At 40.8% G+C, this 19,287-nt stretch overlaps 1 protein-coding gene across 9 annotated transcripts in view; it reads left to right on the top strand.

Moving 5' to 3' along the window:
- Positions 1-19,287, top strand: part of UBN2 (ubinuclein 2) — a 90,411-nt gene that overhangs the window by 36,607 nt on the left and 34,517 nt on the right. For 7 of the 9 annotated variants that reach the window (XR_014779933.1, XR_014779934.1, XR_014779935.1 and 4 more), the window contains exons 8-14: positions 6,748-6,877; positions 9,764-9,882; positions 10,692-10,805; positions 11,500-11,643; positions 13,381-13,431; positions 16,320-16,362; positions 19,222-19,272. Coding sequence is in view for 6 of the 9 variants with exons in the window: in XM_084785516.1 (XP_084641642.1) it covers positions 6,748-6,877; positions 9,764-9,882; positions 10,692-10,805; positions 11,500-11,643; positions 13,381-13,431; positions 16,320-16,362; positions 19,222-19,272 (652 nt within the window). In the remaining 3 variants the exon portion in view is untranslated. The remainder of the gene's footprint in view (positions 1-6,747; positions 6,878-9,763; positions 9,883-10,691; positions 10,806-11,499; positions 11,644-13,380; positions 13,432-16,319; positions 16,363-19,221; positions 19,273-19,287) is intronic. The other 2 variants (XM_084785518.1, XM_084785519.1) reach the window with 1 other exon arrangement.

Raw genomic sequence — 19,287 nt, 5'->3', positions numbered from 1 at the left:
ACTTACGTGGAATTTCTTAGTACTTGGAGAGTTTGTATTTTATTTTTAATCGCAGCTAACTTTTTAACAATAAGGCAAGTCCAGAAGTCCTTCTACTAGGAGTCTAGGCCCTTAGTAACTGTCTAGCCAAATGCGACCAACCAAGCATTTCTGCATAGCATTCATGACTATGATGTTGTTTTGCTGTGTGGGCTCTTGAATTTAACCTTCTATTAGCTATCTAGTTTTTCTAATACTGGTAATCTTTCTTTTTACCAATTCTAAAGAGTGTGATTTTGTCTGTTCTGTTTTGTTTTGTTTTGTTTTTCTGAAATTACAGTTTTTTTGTTTTTTGTTTTTTCAAGACAGGGCTTTTCTCTGTAGCCCTGGCTGTCTTGGAACTTGCTTTGTAGAGCAGGCTGACCTCGAACTCAGAGATCTGCCTGACTCTGCCCCCTAAGCACTGGAATTAAGGGTGTGTGCCTCCACTGCCACTACCACCACCCGGTTGAAATTAATAGTATATCTTAGAGGTGATAAATTCATTTGATATAGAGGGTTTTCTAATCTCCCTGTATGTTGTCCTATGTCCTATAATTATCTGTGGTGACTTGACCATAATTTGTTATCAAGAGCCCCAATTTGCTTTAATTTGTTGGTTTTGTTTTGATACAAGGTCTCGCTCTGTAGCCTTGGCTGGCCTGGACCTCCTATATAGAACAGGCTAGCCTCAAATTCAGAGAGATCCATGCCTCTTCTTTCCAAGTAGGATCAAGTGTGCACCACCAACCCAGCTAAGAGCCTTCAATAATGGCTGACATCTGTTGTTATTTTTCTTCAGTAGCACCTGTAGATAGTAATCTTTTTCATTTTGAGAGACACCTTATTGTTTCTCTATGCAACTTGTTACAAGCTTTGCTGCTTTATTTAAAAGTGAAATCAAGAGAGAAGAGAAAAAAAAATGTTAATTTCAGTGAATGAGACTTAAGACCACTGACCCAAATTTTTTGGTCAAGGTACGCAAGCTTTATTTTCTGTCAGACAGGGCTAGCTCCCTAGAGCGAGGTTTGAGAAAAATAGCATTGAACACAGGAGAAAGCCAGGCATATGTAGCCTAAAAATCTACAAGACTAGAAGGTTTTGGCTACATGGGAACTTGGCAGAACATCTCCAGATTATTTGGCAGAACGTTTTATCATGAAGGAGGTCAGGCTATAGGGTGTGGAACATGTCAAATTCTAGAAAAATGGGTCAAGACATGGTCAAATTTAAGTCTTAAAGAACAGGAAGGAGCCGGTGGTGCATGTGTATAATCCCAGCACTCAGGGAGGCAGAGGCAGGTGGATTTCTGTGAGTTCAAGGCCAGCCTGGTCTACAAAGTGAGTCCAGGACAGCCAAGACTACCACAGAGAAACTTGTCTCAGAAAAAGAAAAAAAGAAAAGAAAAGAAAAAGAAAACAGGAAGGACCCTATTTTGACCTTGTAACAAGATGGCTTCTAATCTTAGATGGAGTCAGGCTGGTCCATCATTTCCCCTTATTTTATGTGTCCCTTTCAAATCCTTGATAAGGGATGGTCATTTCTATCTGTTGTATAGACTGATAATGCTGACAGGAGCAAGTATTTGCAGTTTTTATATGTTGAGGAACCAAATATGTATCATGGCTAGGTCTCTCTAATTATTTTTGATGTTAGTTTAGGACATAAGCATTTCTTAAGCTTCTTCTTTTTGTTCTGTATAGAGCAGGTGGAGTCCCCTATCATATTGTAGAACTATTTCAGGTAGTGAATCTACCTGTTGATAAATCTTGGTCTGTTTGGTTTTAACAGGCACCTTTTTGACAATGAAGGAGCCAGGAATGTCAATAGGCATTATATGTTGCCATTTTGTCACTTTTGCCAGGAAATTTCCTTTGGACCTAACATCCCAACCTTTGTTGAGGATAAGTAACAATGTATTCTTTCCTGTAACAGCTTCTCAGCTGAAATTGTCAGGGCCCAGGAAGGCTGGGCAGATAGTCAAAGGCCAGGAGGAGATTTAGGCAGTGGGGCACTTGTTAGAAGTGTCTGGCTTATTGACCCAGCTGAAGAGACAGAGAGCTGTCCTGTCTGCTGGACTGATTCAAATCAGCTTTCAGCAAGTCCAGGGCTCTCAAGTTTTGTAGAACTACTTGGGTCCAGCATGTGTAGATCATCCTCAGAACAATTTGTAGTGCACAGTTTGGCCTCAAAGTAATTCCAGCAATCTGCTCTACTCTGGCTTCTCATTTACTGGCTAGCTTGGTCTTCACCTGAGTTCTCTCTCTCTTGCAACCTGTCAGTCCATTACTATCCTGGTAAAACTGCCTCCGCCCTGTCCCTTCTCTCTCTGTATTGCCCCTTGACCCTTACCCTTAAGTACTACCTTCTCTCTCCTCTCTCTTCTCGTGAGAGTTGGCTGTATCCTATTTTGTCTAGTCTTTCTCTAGTTCATCATGTTTTCTGCCACATTACTAGACATCACTTTCAAACGTGGGTGCTTCCTTCTACAGACTAACTTTACCTTCATTGTTTGGGATTAGAGGCATGTACCACTACACCTGGACCTTTTCTTTTCTTTACTTTTCTTTACTGAAACTTGCTCTATACCAGGCTGGCCTTGAACTCTGGTCTGCATGCCTCTGACTCCAGGATTAAAGGTGTATTTGTATTCTAGCCAGATCACACAGACCTAGTAGGTCTTTGGATGTGATCTCTTTCTAGAACAGCCATGTTCTGAATTAAAATTTCTCTACAACTTACCCCTTTCTGTTTAAGCTAAAAATTGTACACAGTTTAATTTTCACAATAGAAGCTATTATCAACCCCATAACCTTAACAGTCCAAATGTCTTTATGAAGATCACTCAGCCATTGGTGCAGTGATCCTCCCTAACTGCAGTCCTGATCATTGGTCCATCAGCAAAAGTCCATTTCAGCATCAAGGTTTTCCAGTCTGCCAGTCTGCTGGTTTGTAAAGCTCCCTCCATGCAGAGGGATTTGCTTTCTGCATTGTCTGTGTTGCTGCCTTTCTTCCTCTCTTCTTTGAGTCATGCCTTTCATGTGGAAGCTTCTCTTACTTGGATTGGATCTTTATCAGTTTTGATGCAAGCCATAGTCTCTCTTTACTGTTGGAAATATAGACAAACCCTCTTCCCCAACCTACCATATTGTCTGAGTTCCATCCTGATGGTAAAACATCTTTAGAGTGTACAGGTTGATCTAATTAGTCTTTCAACTAATCTTATTCTACCTTTCTGTTTATCAAGGTACAATTAGATCTATATGAACCCACATGGAAGCTAAACATTTAAGTACTCTCATCCCATGCCAGTGAGCTGGGCTCCACTTCAGCCAGCCAGGCTTCTTACCCATTATCAGTGGGCTGCCTACCTTGATCCTCAATATCATTAGGTATCACAGGTTCACAATTAAACATCATTTTCTGTTCTTTTAGTTCCTTTGTCTCTTGTCTCTCAAGTCTTTGTATCATAATAGCTAACTTTTCTTGTACAGTTATTTTTATCAATCTTTTTTGAGAGGAAATATATAAAGATTGTAAGTGACAGTAGAGAGGGGTTTACTCCGGATGTCATAATTGCAATGAGTCTTACTTTGCCTTTTTCAAGCAACATTTCTATCCCCCCTCAATCCCCACCCTGTTCTCAAGGAATCTGAAAGGTAGTTTCTCATTTTTAATGTAGGAAAAGTCTGTCTCTATAAGTAAAATTGTCTTTTGGGGTGGCTTACTGTGATTCCCTGTCTCATGGCTCTTTTGTCATTCCTTGTTCTGGGCTCGAGGCTCCCACTGCCCTGAAGTCTCCTGTGTCTCTCTGGGTATCCAACCTAACTCAAAGAACTGAATCTTCCTCTGGAGATAATCCCAGACCGCTGTGGTTTTCTGTCAGATGTTTCCTGTCCTCTGCAACATTTCTGGACTTCCTTCTTCAGTAACATTGGGTTTTCTTACCAGCCACTTGAATGCCACATGCAAAATGATCTTTATTCGCCTGTTTCAATTGTTGCCTCGGAAGATTATTTACCAGCTTGTCAGAACTCCATTGATCAATGTTAAAACTCTGAACCTTTAAAATCTTACTATGGCAATAGCACAGAGAGGGAAAAAAATCTGAAACTTTTATTTTAAATCACTTTTTAGGCCCTTATAAGTTATTTAAGTTTTCATATCTTTAGATGCTTATGACTTGCACTTTAAATTATTTTTAACCTTTATAATTTATAAAAACCTTAATATTTATCTAGTTATTTGCTATTAAATACATGGTTGACTATTGATGGCACCCCCACACTGCAGACCTTGAGCGGTCCTAGCACCTGCCCTGGCTTTCTGTGTAGTGCCCCATCACAGCTAGCTCCTAGGTCAGCTCCTAGCAGCTGACCCAGATCTTGCTTGGATGAAGAAAAAACAAAGCAGTGCAAAAGTTATCAGGCTTCTGAGATGGGGTGTGCCCCTGTGGTAGCAGCAGAAGTTGCAGATTTAAAGAGATAGCAATAATGAAACTAACAAGCACAGAATATAAAACATTTAAGGGATGGAGACAGCAAAAAGCAAAGCCAGTAAATAGAACATAGACTGTTCAGTAGTTAGAGCACTCAAAAACAAAACATGTGCTAACCATCTTCATGCATACATTTAACTGGACTTGACCAAAATTTCTGTCTTGGCTTCCATTATCCAAGAACCAAGTGGGCACTGTGACTTCTGTAGTGCCATAAGCAGGAGAAATAAAACACAAAACAAGGCAGGTGTGGTGGTGTGCACCTTTAATCCCAGCACTCGGGAGGCAGGGGCAGTTGGATCACTGTGAGTTTGAAGACAGCCTGGTCTACAAAGTGAGTCCAGGACAGCCAGGGCTACACAGAGAGACCCTGTCTTTAAAAAACAAAACAAAAGAAAAGAAAAACACATGAAACCATAGGGTACCAAGAACCAAGAACCAGGAGCCAAAACCCAGATGTGCAGTGTGAATCTCACTAGAGCCCTGGACAGGAGTTCATGTGCTCATCAGGTGCTCCACTGTCCCAGGCAGGATCCCAGCACACCAGTGCCAGGTGTCGTAGAAGGAGATGCCTTACTATGAGGCCTCCTCAGGCAGGGGCTTGCTGATTTCTTTCTTTTCTTTTCTTTTTTTCTTCCTTCCTTCCTTCCTTTCTTACTTTCTTAAGATTTATTTATTATGTATCCAGTGCTTTGCCTGTATGACAGAAGAGGACAGTAGATTACATTATAGATGGTTGTAAGCCACCATGTGGTTGATTTATTTTTGTGTGTGTGGCACTTCTCTCTAACAGTCTGCCAAATAGAGAGCATGCCTCAGGACCTTGGTATATCTTTAAGGTACACATCTCCTGGGGCAGCATTCTGGTCCTGGAGTCCCAGAGTAAAGTCCAGCTTCAGAATTTGTGCTTGAGTTGTGATCTTGCTGGGGCAGTTAATCCTACCTAATGAGAGTAAAGACCACTGAACCAAATTTTTTGTTCATATTAAGTAAGCTTTATTTTCTGTCAGCTAGGGCTATCTCCCTAAACTGAGATTGAGAAAATATCATTGAACATAGGAGAAAGTAAGGATTATATGGTCCAAAAAGATGGAAGTCTTGGTGGTTTCCAGGGGTTTTAGTTACAAGAGAATTTGGCAAAACATCTTATCAAGGTGGAGGTTAGGGTATAGGGTATGGAACATGTCAAATTCCAGAAAATGGGTCAAGACATGGTCAAATTTAAGTCACACCGGAAGCAGGAAGAAACTTATATTGATCTTGTAGCAAGATAGCTTCTAATCTTAAAATGGAGTCAGGCTGGTTCATCAAAATGGAATAGCTTCTAGGCAAAATGCAAATTTAACAATTAGTTTTCTGTCCCAAAAAAGGAAGTGAGTTCCAGCACTTGGGAGTCAGAGGCAGGTGGATCCCTGTGAGTTTGAGGCCAGCCTAGTCTACAATGCGAGTCCAGGACAGTCAAGGCTACACAGAGAAACCCTGTGTCGAAAAACCAAGAAAAAAAAAAGGAGGGGGGGAGTGAGGACTGTTCATTTATAATAAATGGAGTAAAGCTGGGTGTGGTGGTACACACCTTTAATCCCAGAACTGGGAGGCAGAGGCAGGCGGATCTCTGAGTTCGAGGCCAGCCTGGTCTACAGAGTGAGTTATACAGAGAAACACGGTCTTGAAAAACTAAAAAAATAAAAAATTAAAATAATAATAATAAATTGAGAAAGCTATTAAATACACAGCTGTGTCACAGGTATGATAAAGGAAACAAAGATGAAGAAATAGAATAGCATGTGTGCATAGCTGAGTAGGAGGAGCTTTGCCCTTTCAGATCCTTAAGGGAAAGTACTGTAGGGACTATGGTGAATGTAATTTTGGAAACATCTGCCTTTGCTTGCTTGCTTGCTTGCCTTCTTTCTTTCTTTCTTATTTTGTTTTTGTTTTTGTTTTGTTTGTTTGATTGATTTTCAAGAGAGAGAGAGTTTCTCTGTGAAGTCGTGGCTGTCCTGGAACTTGCTTTGTAGACTAGGTTAGCCTCAGACTCCAAGGTCTGCTTCATTCTGCTACTAGGATCCACCACCACCACCACCACCACCACCACCACCACCCAGCTTTTTTCCAGCTTATATGGTGCTGTGTAAAAAGGATTCTATGTTGTTTACTGTTGTGTGGTTTTTTTTTTGTTTTGTTTTGTTCTTGTTTTTTGTTTTTGTTTTTGTTTTGTTTTGTTTTTTGGTCAGCATCGAGTTACAGCTACAAGAGCTAGGCCCTGTCATTCGTAGTGGCGTCTACTCCCATCTTGAAGCTTTTGTGCCGTGCAATAAGGAAACACTGGTAAAACGTCTAAAGAAGCTACATCTTAATGTTCAGGTAAGTGGAAGAGTGGTACCTCCATCTTTGAGCTGTAACCTGTAAGATGTTTGCCAAGAGCTTTTGTACCCCCTCACTTTACAGTCATATCCCGTACATTAATACGCATAGGGTGTTACTAAAGGGGTTTGAGAGCCCCTTAGGCTTCGTGGCTAGCAAGGTGGCTCAACATGCAAAGAAACATGTCAGGCAAGCCTACCAAAACTGTCTTCTAAGTTCCACAGATATACTATGGCATGAAAAACAACACACACAATATTTTAGAAATTTTCATTCAGCAGCTGATAGATTTAGATGAAAAGCACTGGATCCTGTGGCATACATTCTTGAACTAGAAAGTCAGTGTGTAGGTACACAAATAGGATTATTTATTAAGGCACTGATTTCTGTTAACAAAGACTTTTTTTGACTTGAGAAATTATAATTCCTTCTTGATTCAAAGCAGATTAACGAACAAAGAAATTGTATTACTATCTCTTGTTTTGTGCAGGGTGGGTTGGTGTTTTTTGTTTTTTGTTTTGTTTTTTTTTTTGGTTTGGTGGGGGGAGCTTTTCGAGATTGGGTTTCTCTGTGTAGACTCGCTTTGTTGACCAGGCTGGCCTCGAACATGCAGCAATCCTCCTGCCTGTGCCTCCCAAAAACTGGGATTAAAAGTGTGCACCACCATGCCTGGCCGGCTCTTATTTTCTGTTTTTACTGGCAACTTCAGACATTGGCATTTGGAGCCAAAATTCAAATGACAAAAATTCTGATAAAATAGAACTAGAAATAGAAACACTTTTTAGTTTTTGTTCTTTGAGACAGGGTCTCACTATGTACCTTGGCTGGCCTGGAGCTCACAGCAGGTTGACCTTGAACTCACAGAGATCACCAGCAGTGGTGGGATTCAAGGTATGCACCACCATACCCAACCCAGAGGAGTACTGGCGTAGCATATAAGACACTTTGCCTTTTCCTTTTTGAGAAGTCTAGAACGTACCACCTAGACTGGCAGGTTTACGTTTGGTGCTGAGATTGTAGGCCTTCAATGCTTTATGTTAGATTGTATCCTTACTTTCTGTATGAGTGCTCTTCCTGTGTGTACATCTGCTCATGATGCCCACAGAGGGCAGAAGAGGATGTTAGCACCCCAGAATTGGAGGTCAAGGTTGTGTTAACTGCCATGTTGTGGGTTCTTGGAACAGAATCTGGGTTTATCTCCCTATGTGTTTTTGTTTGTTTGTTAGTTTTGGTTGTTGTTTTGTTTTGTTTGAAACAGGCTCTCCCTGTTTCATTTTATCAGCTCTGGCTAGTCTAGAACTGGCTATATAAATCAGACTGGCCTGCCACTATCTCCTGAATACTAAGGTTAAAGACATGCACAGCCGTGACTGGCCTCACCTCACCTGGTTTTATGTCTTTCTGGGAATCAAACCTAGGCCTAGGGCTTAGTACATGTTAGGAAAATGTTCAACCAACGGAGCTGCATTCCCATTGCCAGATTATAACATGCTTTGGGCCAGCTGCCGTGGTGCATACCTTTAATCCCACACTCTGGAGACAGAGGCCGCCTGTTCTATATGGTGATTTCCAGGGCAACCAGAGCTATATAGGAAGACCCTGTTTTGAAAAGAGCAACAACAAAAACAAAACCCAAAATATTTGCAAAGAAACATGTGAAGTTATTTTGTGTTTCATTGGCTATGGGAGAAAGACATCATCGATCTTGTCCTTGTTGGTCCTAAGCTTTGTCACACCGTTTGTATCCCTAGACATTGTATTGTAAGCTTTAAGTTGTTTGAGCTTCACATAAATAGAAACAAATGGTTTTCTTCTGTAACTTGCTTCTAACACTGTTGTGCCTCAGATGTGTGTCTACATATAATAGAAATCCATTTCTGCAGATCTGTATAAAGCTCTCTATTATATGCATGTATCTCATTTAGCTTATCTGATGGATATTGGAAATTTTCCAGGGAGATCATCTTAACTACATAATTATTCCAAAAACTAAATGTTGAAAAAAAATTAAAATAGTATATTATGTCAGACACTATTATATTAGTTTATTAATTGGTATCCATGAATAGGTTAAAATGCTTTCTAGTCATAATTTTTATGTTCTAAATACATCTTTTATCAGAGTTTGTATAATGATGTTTCAGGACGTGGCTCAGAGTGAAGGTTTGCTTGGTATACCCGAGTCTCTGAGGTCAGTTCTCATTTGCTTCAGTGGAGAAACAGCTAAGCTATTTCTGGGCCTATGATAATAATAAAGATTTAATTAGTAAAGCAGTTAACTATATGTTATTTGTAAGATCAAAATGCTGTTGGCTGATTTAAACTGTCAGATGCAAAACTCTTATTACCTTTCTATGCTGAACCCATATGGAGAAGAGTTTCAGTTTCCTCTTTCATTTGGCCTTGAACTTAATTTTTACTTGCAGCATAAGTTATAATTGCTAGTAACCACTGGGGACAGAATCCCCACCTCCCATTGGTAGCCACCAAAGCAGACTGTATGGTGTAGTGCGTGTGTTCTTTGGGTGTATCTTCCAGCCAGCTGCTAAACAGTAGTCTGGGCAGTGTCTGTCTCACTCTCTAGGGTATTTGTGTTTCCATTTGTTCATAAAGCTGATTAGCCAAAACTTGGGCTCATCCTCAAGAAAGTGAAGTAGCAAGCAAACACTGGGACTCTGATAGGTATATTGGGAAATGCAATCATCCTAATTTTGTATCCAGTGTGCCTTTTGACAAGTCAGTGCTATAGAAGAAATAGCCATGTTAGATAACACTTCAGGTCTGTAATCAAAATGTAAAGTGTGATTTCACCTATTGAGGATCTGCTTATAGAATAAGTTTTGTTAGGATGTTTTTTAAAACTCCAAATATATCCCCGTCCCCCAGGATGATCGTTTAAGAGAGCCACTGCAGAAACTGAAGCTAGCTGTTAGCAACGTCATGCCCGAACAGCTGTTTAAATACCAGGAGGACTGCCAGGCTCGCAGTCAAGCTAAGTGTGCCAAGTATGTATCTCTACTTTGGGCTGGCTTTGGAAAGTCTACTTTTAGCTGATGTTCTTTTTGGTGTTTCGTTTGGTTGCTTTTGGTTTTGGGCTTTTTTGTTGTTTTCCCACCCCTCCCCCACCCCCCAAGACAGGGTTTCTCTGTGTAGCCTTGGCTGTTCTGGACTCAGTTTGTAGACCAGGCTGGCCTCGAACTCACAGCGATCCACCTGCCTCTGCCTCCCAAGTGCTGGGATTAAAGGCGTGCGCCACCATGCCTGGCTAGCTGATATTCTTAAGTACTCCTTATCCTTGAGAAACCATATATACCATTGAAAGATGTCATTGAATATATTCTAAATGACATATCACTTCCCACTCAACTACCTTGCTGTCAAAAGCTTTGTCTGGTTAGTGCATGGATATAAACAAAACAAGAACCTAAGTAGCCATGATGGGACATGCCTATAAACCAGACATCTCCTAATTTTCAACAGGATCATTGATCCAGGGTATAGGCTACCATGGCTTCATAATGAAACCCTGTCTCAAAAAGAAGGATAAAAGGGCTAAGAGCTGATGCTGATCAGGCATTTCACATGTTGACCAATCTGACTAAGCTGGGGCTAGACACAAGTAAATGTTTTGATCTAAAGGCTAAGCATTTGTCTTCTCTATTACAGTTCGAAGGTCCACTTTATACTGGTTCCAAATTCACCATATTATGTGGAAATATAGCTTCCTGTTTGTTCTGTTTGAATAAAGATTTGACTGAAGTATTGTGAATTCTGTGTTAAAACTAGGCTTCATAAAAAGGTTTTCATTTCTTAGGTTGCAAGCCGATGAAGAGCGGGAAAAAAATGGATCCGATGATGATGATGATGAAAAACCAGGGAAACGAGTCATAGGCCCACGAAAGAAATTCCACTGGGATGACACCATTAGGTGAGCTTTGTTACTCAGTCTTCATTGATAGTCAAAGATAAGATGAGAAGAAGAATCTGAGGAAAGTAGAAGACTAGATTGTAAACAACCAAAGATTAGTGTGTAAGAAAACATACTCAGGCCAGGTGTAGTGGCGCACGCCTTTAATCCCAGCACTTGGGAGGCAAAGGGAGGTGGATCACTGTGAGTTCTATGCCAGCCTGGTCTACAGAGTGAGTTCCAGGACAGCCAAGGCTACACAGAGAAGCCTGTCTCGAAAAACCAAAGAAAGAAAGAAAGAAAGAAAAAGAGAAAGAAAGAAAAAAACCATACTCAACAGTATTAATGTGGTGTAGTTTCCTCAGGATGTTGGTGTTTTCGTTTTTATGTAGCGCATTTAGTCAGCTGTTCAGTCAGAGTCACCCTGGATGCAGAAGGATAAGCATACAACAAATATACTTATGGGAACTGTTTGCTTTGCTATACCCCAACTATCCCTTTCAGTCTTCACTCAAAGACTGAGTTGTTTCATGGTGGGGATTGACTATGCAATCAATAGTGTTAGAACTCTTATCATTGTCTGAATTCTTTAGCTAATATTCTTTATTGCCACCAGATTTGTGTGCTTCAAAAGTAACCTCTTTTGAATCTTGTTTTTAGTTTCACAGTTCAGAGTTCTATACTAATATATATATATATATTTAAATCTATTTAGAACTTTGTTATGTAACCTTGTTGAGATCAAATTGGGATGCTATGAATTAGAGCCAAATAAAAGCCAATCTGCTGAGGATTACCTTAAATCCTTCATGGAGACAGAGGTGAAGCCACTGTGGCCTAAGGGCTGGATGCAGGCAAGGTAAGAAATGTGCCTTCCAGGATTTTGTTGTTTTTTGTTATTGTCAACATTATTAAATATATATTTGCACAGAAAAACATATCATATTGATTGTGCTAAGAATTTACATGTTAGCCAGGTGCAGTGGCGCACACCTGTAATCCTAACACGCTGGGAGGCGGAGGCAGACAGATTGTTATGAGTTCAAGGCCAGTCTGCACTACTAAGCAAGTCCAGGAGAGCCAAGGCTACAAAGAGAAACCCTGTCTTGAAAAAACAAAAACAAAACAAAGCAACAACAACAACAACAACAAAAGAACTTACATATTTAGGGGTTGGTTAGTACATAGGGAGGTTTTGATGGAGGCAAGGGAAAGGGGCAAATTTTAATCTCAAAAAATTAAAAGTGTATGTGGTGGCGCAAGCCTTTAGTCCCAGCACTTGGGAGGCAGAGGCAGGCAGATCACTGTGAGTTTGAGGCCAGCCTGGTCTACAGAGCGAGTCTAGGAAAGTCAAGGCTACACAGAGAAACCCTATCTCGAAAAACCAAAATAAAATAAAATAAGAACTTACATGTTCAACATCCAGGCCTACATTGAGAGATTCCACCTCAACAGAACAAAAATGTGCGTGCGTGTGTGTGTGTGTGTGTGTGTGTGTGTGTGTAGTATTTTATATCATTAGCACTTAAAGCAAAACTTATGTCTTTGTGGAAATATAGATAGGTTAAGTATAAAGATTTTGTTTTTTAATTGAAATTAATTTTCTTTTTTTGCTTCTGAGTTTAGTAGATGGGAAAAGGTTGAGGATGATGGTTATAAACTTGAGGGGCTTTTAATGCATAGAAAGGAATCACATGCTGGATTTAGTGGCACACACTTGTAACACAGCACTGGTAAGAATGATGCAGAAGGAGTACAGGTTGAGGCCAGCCTATAGTAGAAAGTTCCAGCCTATAGTAGAAAGTTCCAGCTTCCACTATGTAGTGAAACCCATGTTAAGAAACAAAGTCACTGTGGGTCATGATGGTACACACCTCCAGTCTCAGGGTATGGGAAGCAGAGGCGAGAAGGTCTCTGGTGTCAAAGCCAGCTGGATCTGCATAGACCACTAGCCTAGCCTTGAGCTCATAAAGATCTGCGTGTCTCTGCTTCCTCAGTACTGGAAGTCATTAAAGGCATGTGCCACCATGCCTGACTGGAGGAATTTTGAGAGGGAGAGGAGAGAGAAAGAGAGAGGGGGGAAAAACCAACAAAACAAAACTTGGATATAAGCCTATTGTCTGTCTTGTTTGGTTTGGGGTTTGGGTTTGGTTTTCTGAGATAGAGTTTCTCTGTGCAGCCCTGTCTGTCCTGAAACTCTTCTCTGCAGACCAGGCTTGCCTCAAACTCAGATTTCTATCTGCCTCTGCCTCCTAAGGGCTGGGCTTAAAGGTGTGCACCAGTGTCCACCTTTAGCCTATCATCTTAGAGTAACATAAACTTTTCTGTTAATATGTTAAAACTTCTACATACATAGAAATAATACAAAACATTTCATGAAATATATTATTAAATATGTTAGTACTTTTTCTTGGTAAATAAGCAAAAATCAAATGGCTGAGGATTTTGAGTTCAAGGTCAGCCTGAGCTGTAATACTAAGTTTGAGGCTAGTCTAGGCCACACAGCAAGATCTTGTATGAAAAAAAAGAAAAAGAAAGTGATGTCATTGCCATGTTATTTATTGTAAGAGATAATTTTGTCTTTTAATTTTTCCAGAATGCTTTTTAAGGAAAGCCGGAGTGTACATAATCATCTTACTTCTGCTCCGTGAGTAAATACTGATTCTAGATTTCTCTATTTGTTTTTATTCATATTGCAGCTTTAAGAAACAAAAATATTAGCCGGGCAGTGGTGGCTGTCCATGACCAGGCATGTTGGCGTGCGCCTTTAATCCCAGCACTCGGGAGGCTAAGGCAGGCGGATCGCTGTGAGTTCAAGGCCAGCCTGGTCTACAAAGCGAGTCCAGGACAGCCAAGGCTACACAGAGAAACCCTGTCTCGAAAAACTAAAAAGAAAAAAAAAATATATTACTTACTAAAATGCTGATTGACATAGGTAAGACTTAAGTATACTTTTAGGCCATCTCTGTATTGCCACCCTTTGTTTGATGTTGTTACGATTGCTGACTGTAGAAACTATCCTGAGATACTCTGCAAACCTTCCCAGTCTAGAGTGGTGTTCTGCTGTAGGGAGCCATGCAGCAGGGAGCTTAGGTTAGCTTCCCCTGTTCTCACTGTCTGAATTGGATGAGTTGAGCTTAGAGTGTTCTCCTTGTGTACACAGAACTGGCTATTTACTTAGTAAAAATAAAAAAACCATTTCTTCAGGGTTAAGGTTATTGTGTAACCCAAATGCTGATTTCTATACCTGCCATATCTGGTTCCAATCCTTGTTCTAAGACTCTCCTGTCTCAATGTTGTGTAAACACTGCTCCCCAATTGTTCCCTGGTACACCAATAATGCAGCATACAGCCAATGCTGAGCAGGCGAGAGAATAGGGCTGGACTTCCTGCCAGACAGGGGAGGAGAAGCTAGAGGAGAAAGGAAGGGATTTAGCTGGGGGAGAGATTCATGCCATAAAGTGCAAGTTATCTTGGGATTTTGGCCAAGAGGAAGCCAGATTAGTTTAGGGGGTTAACAATAGAGAAATAACTGCTTAGTTATTGTGTTGTAAAGCTTATTAAACAAGTATAATAGAGTTAATAATTTTAATGCCAGCTGGGATAAGAGAGAACCTGAGAAACAAACACAGTTTTATAAAAATAACTAGATTTCTAGGTCTAAGAAATCATTCAGTGGATAAAAGCACTTGCCATGTAAGCCTGAATTGGAGCCCTAGAACCCGATGGTGAAAAGAGAAAACTGACGCCTAGAAGTTGCCCTCTGACCTCTGTATAGGAACTGAGGCATGTTTATATATAGATACACAATCACTTGCAAATAAAAAAATCAATATTTTAAAATGTTTATAGGAGAAGTTAAGCACATATGCTAGGAAGCACTCTCCAGTAAGCAACCAGTAAGACTATTAAAGAGTGGCCATTATCCCCCTAACACACAGCCAGGTGTTGGGTTTGTTTCTGGGTGGGGGGTACGTATTGATTCACCAGGAAAGTAGCTCAGGTGGTAGAAAACTTTACCATGTATAAGGCCCTTGGCTTCATTTCCAGCACTTTAAAAAAAGCTATTGAAATACATAAAGTTAAAAAGTTACAGATAATTTGCTGAGGACTTTAATGTGCTTTTAATTTAATTTTGCTAAGACATCAAATTAGTATTTGGGGGATATTATAAAATTCTTCCTTTTATACAGACAGAAGAAATGGAAATTTTTTAGTGTTTAGACGCTTTCTTAGCATATCATTAGAGATCATTGTTTCGGTTATGCTTTGTGTTTTCTTTCAAGACAAAGGCTTGCTTTGTTGCCAGTCTGTTCCTAAACCCCTGGGCACCAAGTGATATTTCTGCCTCTGGTTCTCCTTGTTTTTTTTTTTCTTTTTTTTCTTTTTTTTTTTCTTTTGGTTTTTCGAGACAGGATTTCTCTGTGTAAGGCTGTCCTTTTTGTAGACTAGGCTGGCCTCGAACTCACAGAGATCTGCCTGCCTCTGCCTCCCTAGTGCTGGGGTTACAGGTGTGCACCGCCACTCTGGGCCTGCCTCAGGTTCTTAAATAGCTTGGATGAGTCCTTGGCGTTATGTCTTGCTCCCCTCAATGCTGGACATTGAGCCTAGGCTTTTATACCTGCCAGACAAATGTTCTGCCATTGAGCTACATCCTAGCCCTTCCTTGGCTTTGTAGAGATCGTTCCATTGTTACTGCTATCGTTGTGATTGACTGATTGACTGACTGACTGACTGACTGACTGATTGATTGAATTGTGTCAAAAAATAGGATAGGTAAGCCAGGCGATGGTAACATACACCTTTAATCCCAGCACTCAGGGAGGCAGAGGCAGGTGGATCTCAGTGAGTTAGTTCCAGGCCAACCTGAACTGCAGAGTGAATACTATGACAGCCAAGGCTACATCGAGAAACCTTATCTTCAAAAATCAAAAGAAAAAAAAAAGCTTCTTATTTTTATCTATTTTGAGACTGGATCTCATTATGTAGCTCAGGCTGCCCTGGAACTTACTTTGCAGACCAGAGTGATCTCAAACTCACAAATCTTCCTTCTTGCCTTTTAATCAAATAGCTAATTTGCTATTATTCTAACAATTTTATTTGTTTTTTTGCAATTAAATAATTTTCAATAAAACCTTAATTTTTTTCTTAAGTGAAATGTCATCAATAACCCATTGCCCTGGTTTGTATTTGTCATACGTTGAAGTTGTTTCCCTACAAATAATTGTGAGTTCTTACCGATCCTTTGAAGTAAGTTTCCTTAGGCTAACCTGTTCTGAGATATTTTATGTTTTATATATTTATGTGTAGTTTTTAATTATTTTCCTTATCTATATTTGTTTTAATAATTATTTACCTTTTAGTCAATCTGAATTAGAAAAATATTGCTGGCAATCGCCAGGCAAACTGAATATTTATATGTAGTTCCTGCCTTCAAAGAGGTTTTCAAATAGTGGAAAGAATTAGGGTAGTGTGCTGTAATTCCTGAGACACAACTGCTTTTGAAATAACCTTCATTTTAATCTTTCATTGTAGGGCAAAGAAAAAGGTGATTCCTGCATCAAAACCCAAAGTTAAGGTAAGAGTCCTGCAAATCTGTAGTTGGACCTAATTGGTGAATGTTGGGATAGACTCTTAAGATGAAAAGGACACATGCTGTTTAGCAAGGATTAATACTATGCTAAGTTGATTGTGCCAGCTCATCCTGTCCCCATATCTATCTATCTATCTCTCTCTCTCTCTCTCTCTCTCTCTCTCTCTCTCTCTCTCTCTCTCTCTCTCACACACACACACACACACACACACCTCACCCATCCCCACCCCACCCCACCCCCTCACAAACATTTATTGAGGTTCAAGCATCAGTCCCATGGCTGCCAGCACATTGCTAAGCTCCTCTTCTTGGCCCAGATGGGTGTACCCACCCTCTTGTTGATGAACTTGACTTGTCCTTAGACACCTTGAGCAGTTCCATGGCGCACCGCTCATAGGGCGCAAGGCTGCACACCTTCTTGATCATGTCCTACGGGTGTGCTTGGTGAGCACCCAGGGCTTTGGCAGAACCTCAGCTCCCTGATGTTCTTCCTCACCTTGTGGCCCTTGTTGAAGTCCATGCCGTGGAGTAGAAGTGCTTGTTTGAAATTTCATAAAAGTCCGTTTGAGAAGTAGATGGGTTTTTGTTGTTGTTTTTGTGTGGTTGGTTGGTTTTGGTTTTTCGAGACGGGGTTTCTCTGAGTGTCCTTGGCTGTCCTGGACTAACTTTGTAGACCAGGCTGGCCTCAAACTCACACAGATCACCTGCCTTTGCCTCCCAGAGTGCTGGGAGAAGTAGATGGTTGTAATTTACATACATTAATTCTATATAAAAATATTGGGCCAGGCGTGGTGGCACACGCCTTTAATCCCAGCACTCGGTACAAGGTAGAGGCAGGTAGATTGCTGTAAGAGGCCAGCCTGGTCTACAAAGTGAGACCAGGCCAGCCAAGGCTAACACAGAGGGACCCTGTCTCGAAAAACAAAACAAATAAACAAACAAACAAAAATATATATATATATATATATATGATATCCATATATATAATGGATAAAATGGAACAAACATTCTTTAAAAGCATAATTGACTGGGCAAGGCTGTACATGCCTTTAATCCTAGAACTCAGGAGGCAGAGACAGGCGGATTTCTGAGTTCAAGGCCAGCCTGGTCTACAGAACAAGTTCTACCACAGCCAGGGCTACACAAAGAAACCCTGTCCAAAAAACATAGCTAAGATTGTAAATACAAAGGAGAAATTCCAGAGTCAAAGAGGAGCTACTGAGTTGATGGTCTGCTGCTGCGGCCTTCACTGCCCTTGAAGAGACTACCCACCATCACATTGTGTTTATTTTCACTCTCTTCTCAGAATATAGCAGGTTGGATTTTCTGGGGTTAGTACAAGTCAAAAATAGAAGAAGCCTGTGTAAGGCTGAAAGAAGAGCATCTCTAGTTATAGACAGAGAGGAGAGCATCTGCCTACCAGCAGAGAAACAAAGAAAATGTTTCTGTCTTGGCCAAAGCTTCTAGATTGGAGAAAGACAGGCCTGCTTGAAAATGTCCCCTTTGTTAAAAGTTTAATTTGCATTCCTTGAGCAGTGTGACAAAGCCCTAAGGTGAGGGCAGCAGGCAGAAGCAGATTTTGTGCTGTGTGCTGTTCCACATCCTAGGCCTCCCTACTTAAAAGTCACACACACACAGACTGTAGGTGGAGCTCGGGCAGAACATAGTATACTTGGCATACCAGAGGCCCCCTGCTTATCTCAGCACCATACAAAAAAGCCCCCCAAAACAAAACAAGCCCCATGAGCTTACTGTCTGAAATATAGACAGTGTGGGAGGATATATTAGTACAGATTAGAATCAGTGGACACCACAAACAATTAAATCCCTAACAGATTTGTTAATTTAGAACATAAAATTACCTGGGCGTGGTGGTACTTATCTGTAATCCCAGCACGGTGGAGGCAAAGGCAAAAGAATTGCAGTAAGTTTGGGACCAGTTGGTCTTCTACATAACTCTAGGCCACTCAGGGATATATAGACCCTGTCTCAACCTGCTCTCACCCCCAAGAAAAAAGAACATAAAATAACCTTTGTTTGTTTGTTTGTTTGTTTGTTTTTTGAGACAGGGTTTCTCTGTGTAGTCTTGGCTGTCCTAGACTCACTTTGTAGACCAGGCTGGCCTCGAACTCACAGCGATCCGCCTTCGTCTGCCACCCGAGTGCTGGGATTAAAGGCGTGCGCCACCAGAGCCCAGCTAGCTAAACATAAAATAATCTTAACAGTGTTTAGGAGTAGCTGGATTATGAGCCCTCCCACATTTCTTCTATTCTTTAGCCAAGAACAAGTCTTCCTTCACTGCCAAAATTAATATATATGGTGGATAAGGTAATACAAATATTCCTGAAAGCAGACATAGCTGGGCCAAGAATGTAGCTCATTTGATTTGTGCTTGCCTAGCATGCGTGAAGCCCTCATAAAGCAGTCATGTGGAGCATGACTATAATTCCAGCACTCAGGAGGTGGAGACAAGAGGATCAGAAGATGATCCTTGGCATGATAGAGAGTTGGAGTTAACCTGGGATAATGAGATGCTGTCGTCCCCAAAGAGAAACTTAAAATTGAAACTTTGCTGTAAACCTTATTGCCCCCACCTCAGTCCTATCCTCTTCCTAATGATGGAGTTTTATTAAGAGTGTGCTTGGATTGTTGATATGCACAAATATAGGTCTCATGTGTTACCCTCTCATCTTAGCAAAGTATGACCCTAATTGGGTCATACCCATGATTCTACAGGTAGAGAGATTTTCAAGTTGGAGTTGTTGGAAGAAAAGTTTAGGACAAGTGCTATGGAAGTTAGAGTATAACAGCATTCATAACAGCTTACTTACTGTAACACTGTAGGAGGTGATGGTAAAGACCCTTCTTGTCCGTTCTTTGCCCGCCATGCTGAAGGTAAGTGATGTGGCT

This window comes from Acomys minous (genome assembly GCF_964271855.1).
Source record: "Acomys minous genome assembly, chromosome: 6".
NCBI lineage: Eukaryota > Metazoa > Chordata > Mammalia > Rodentia > Muridae > Acomys > Acomys minous.
This window is presented reverse-complemented; position numbering and strand designations above follow the sequence as displayed.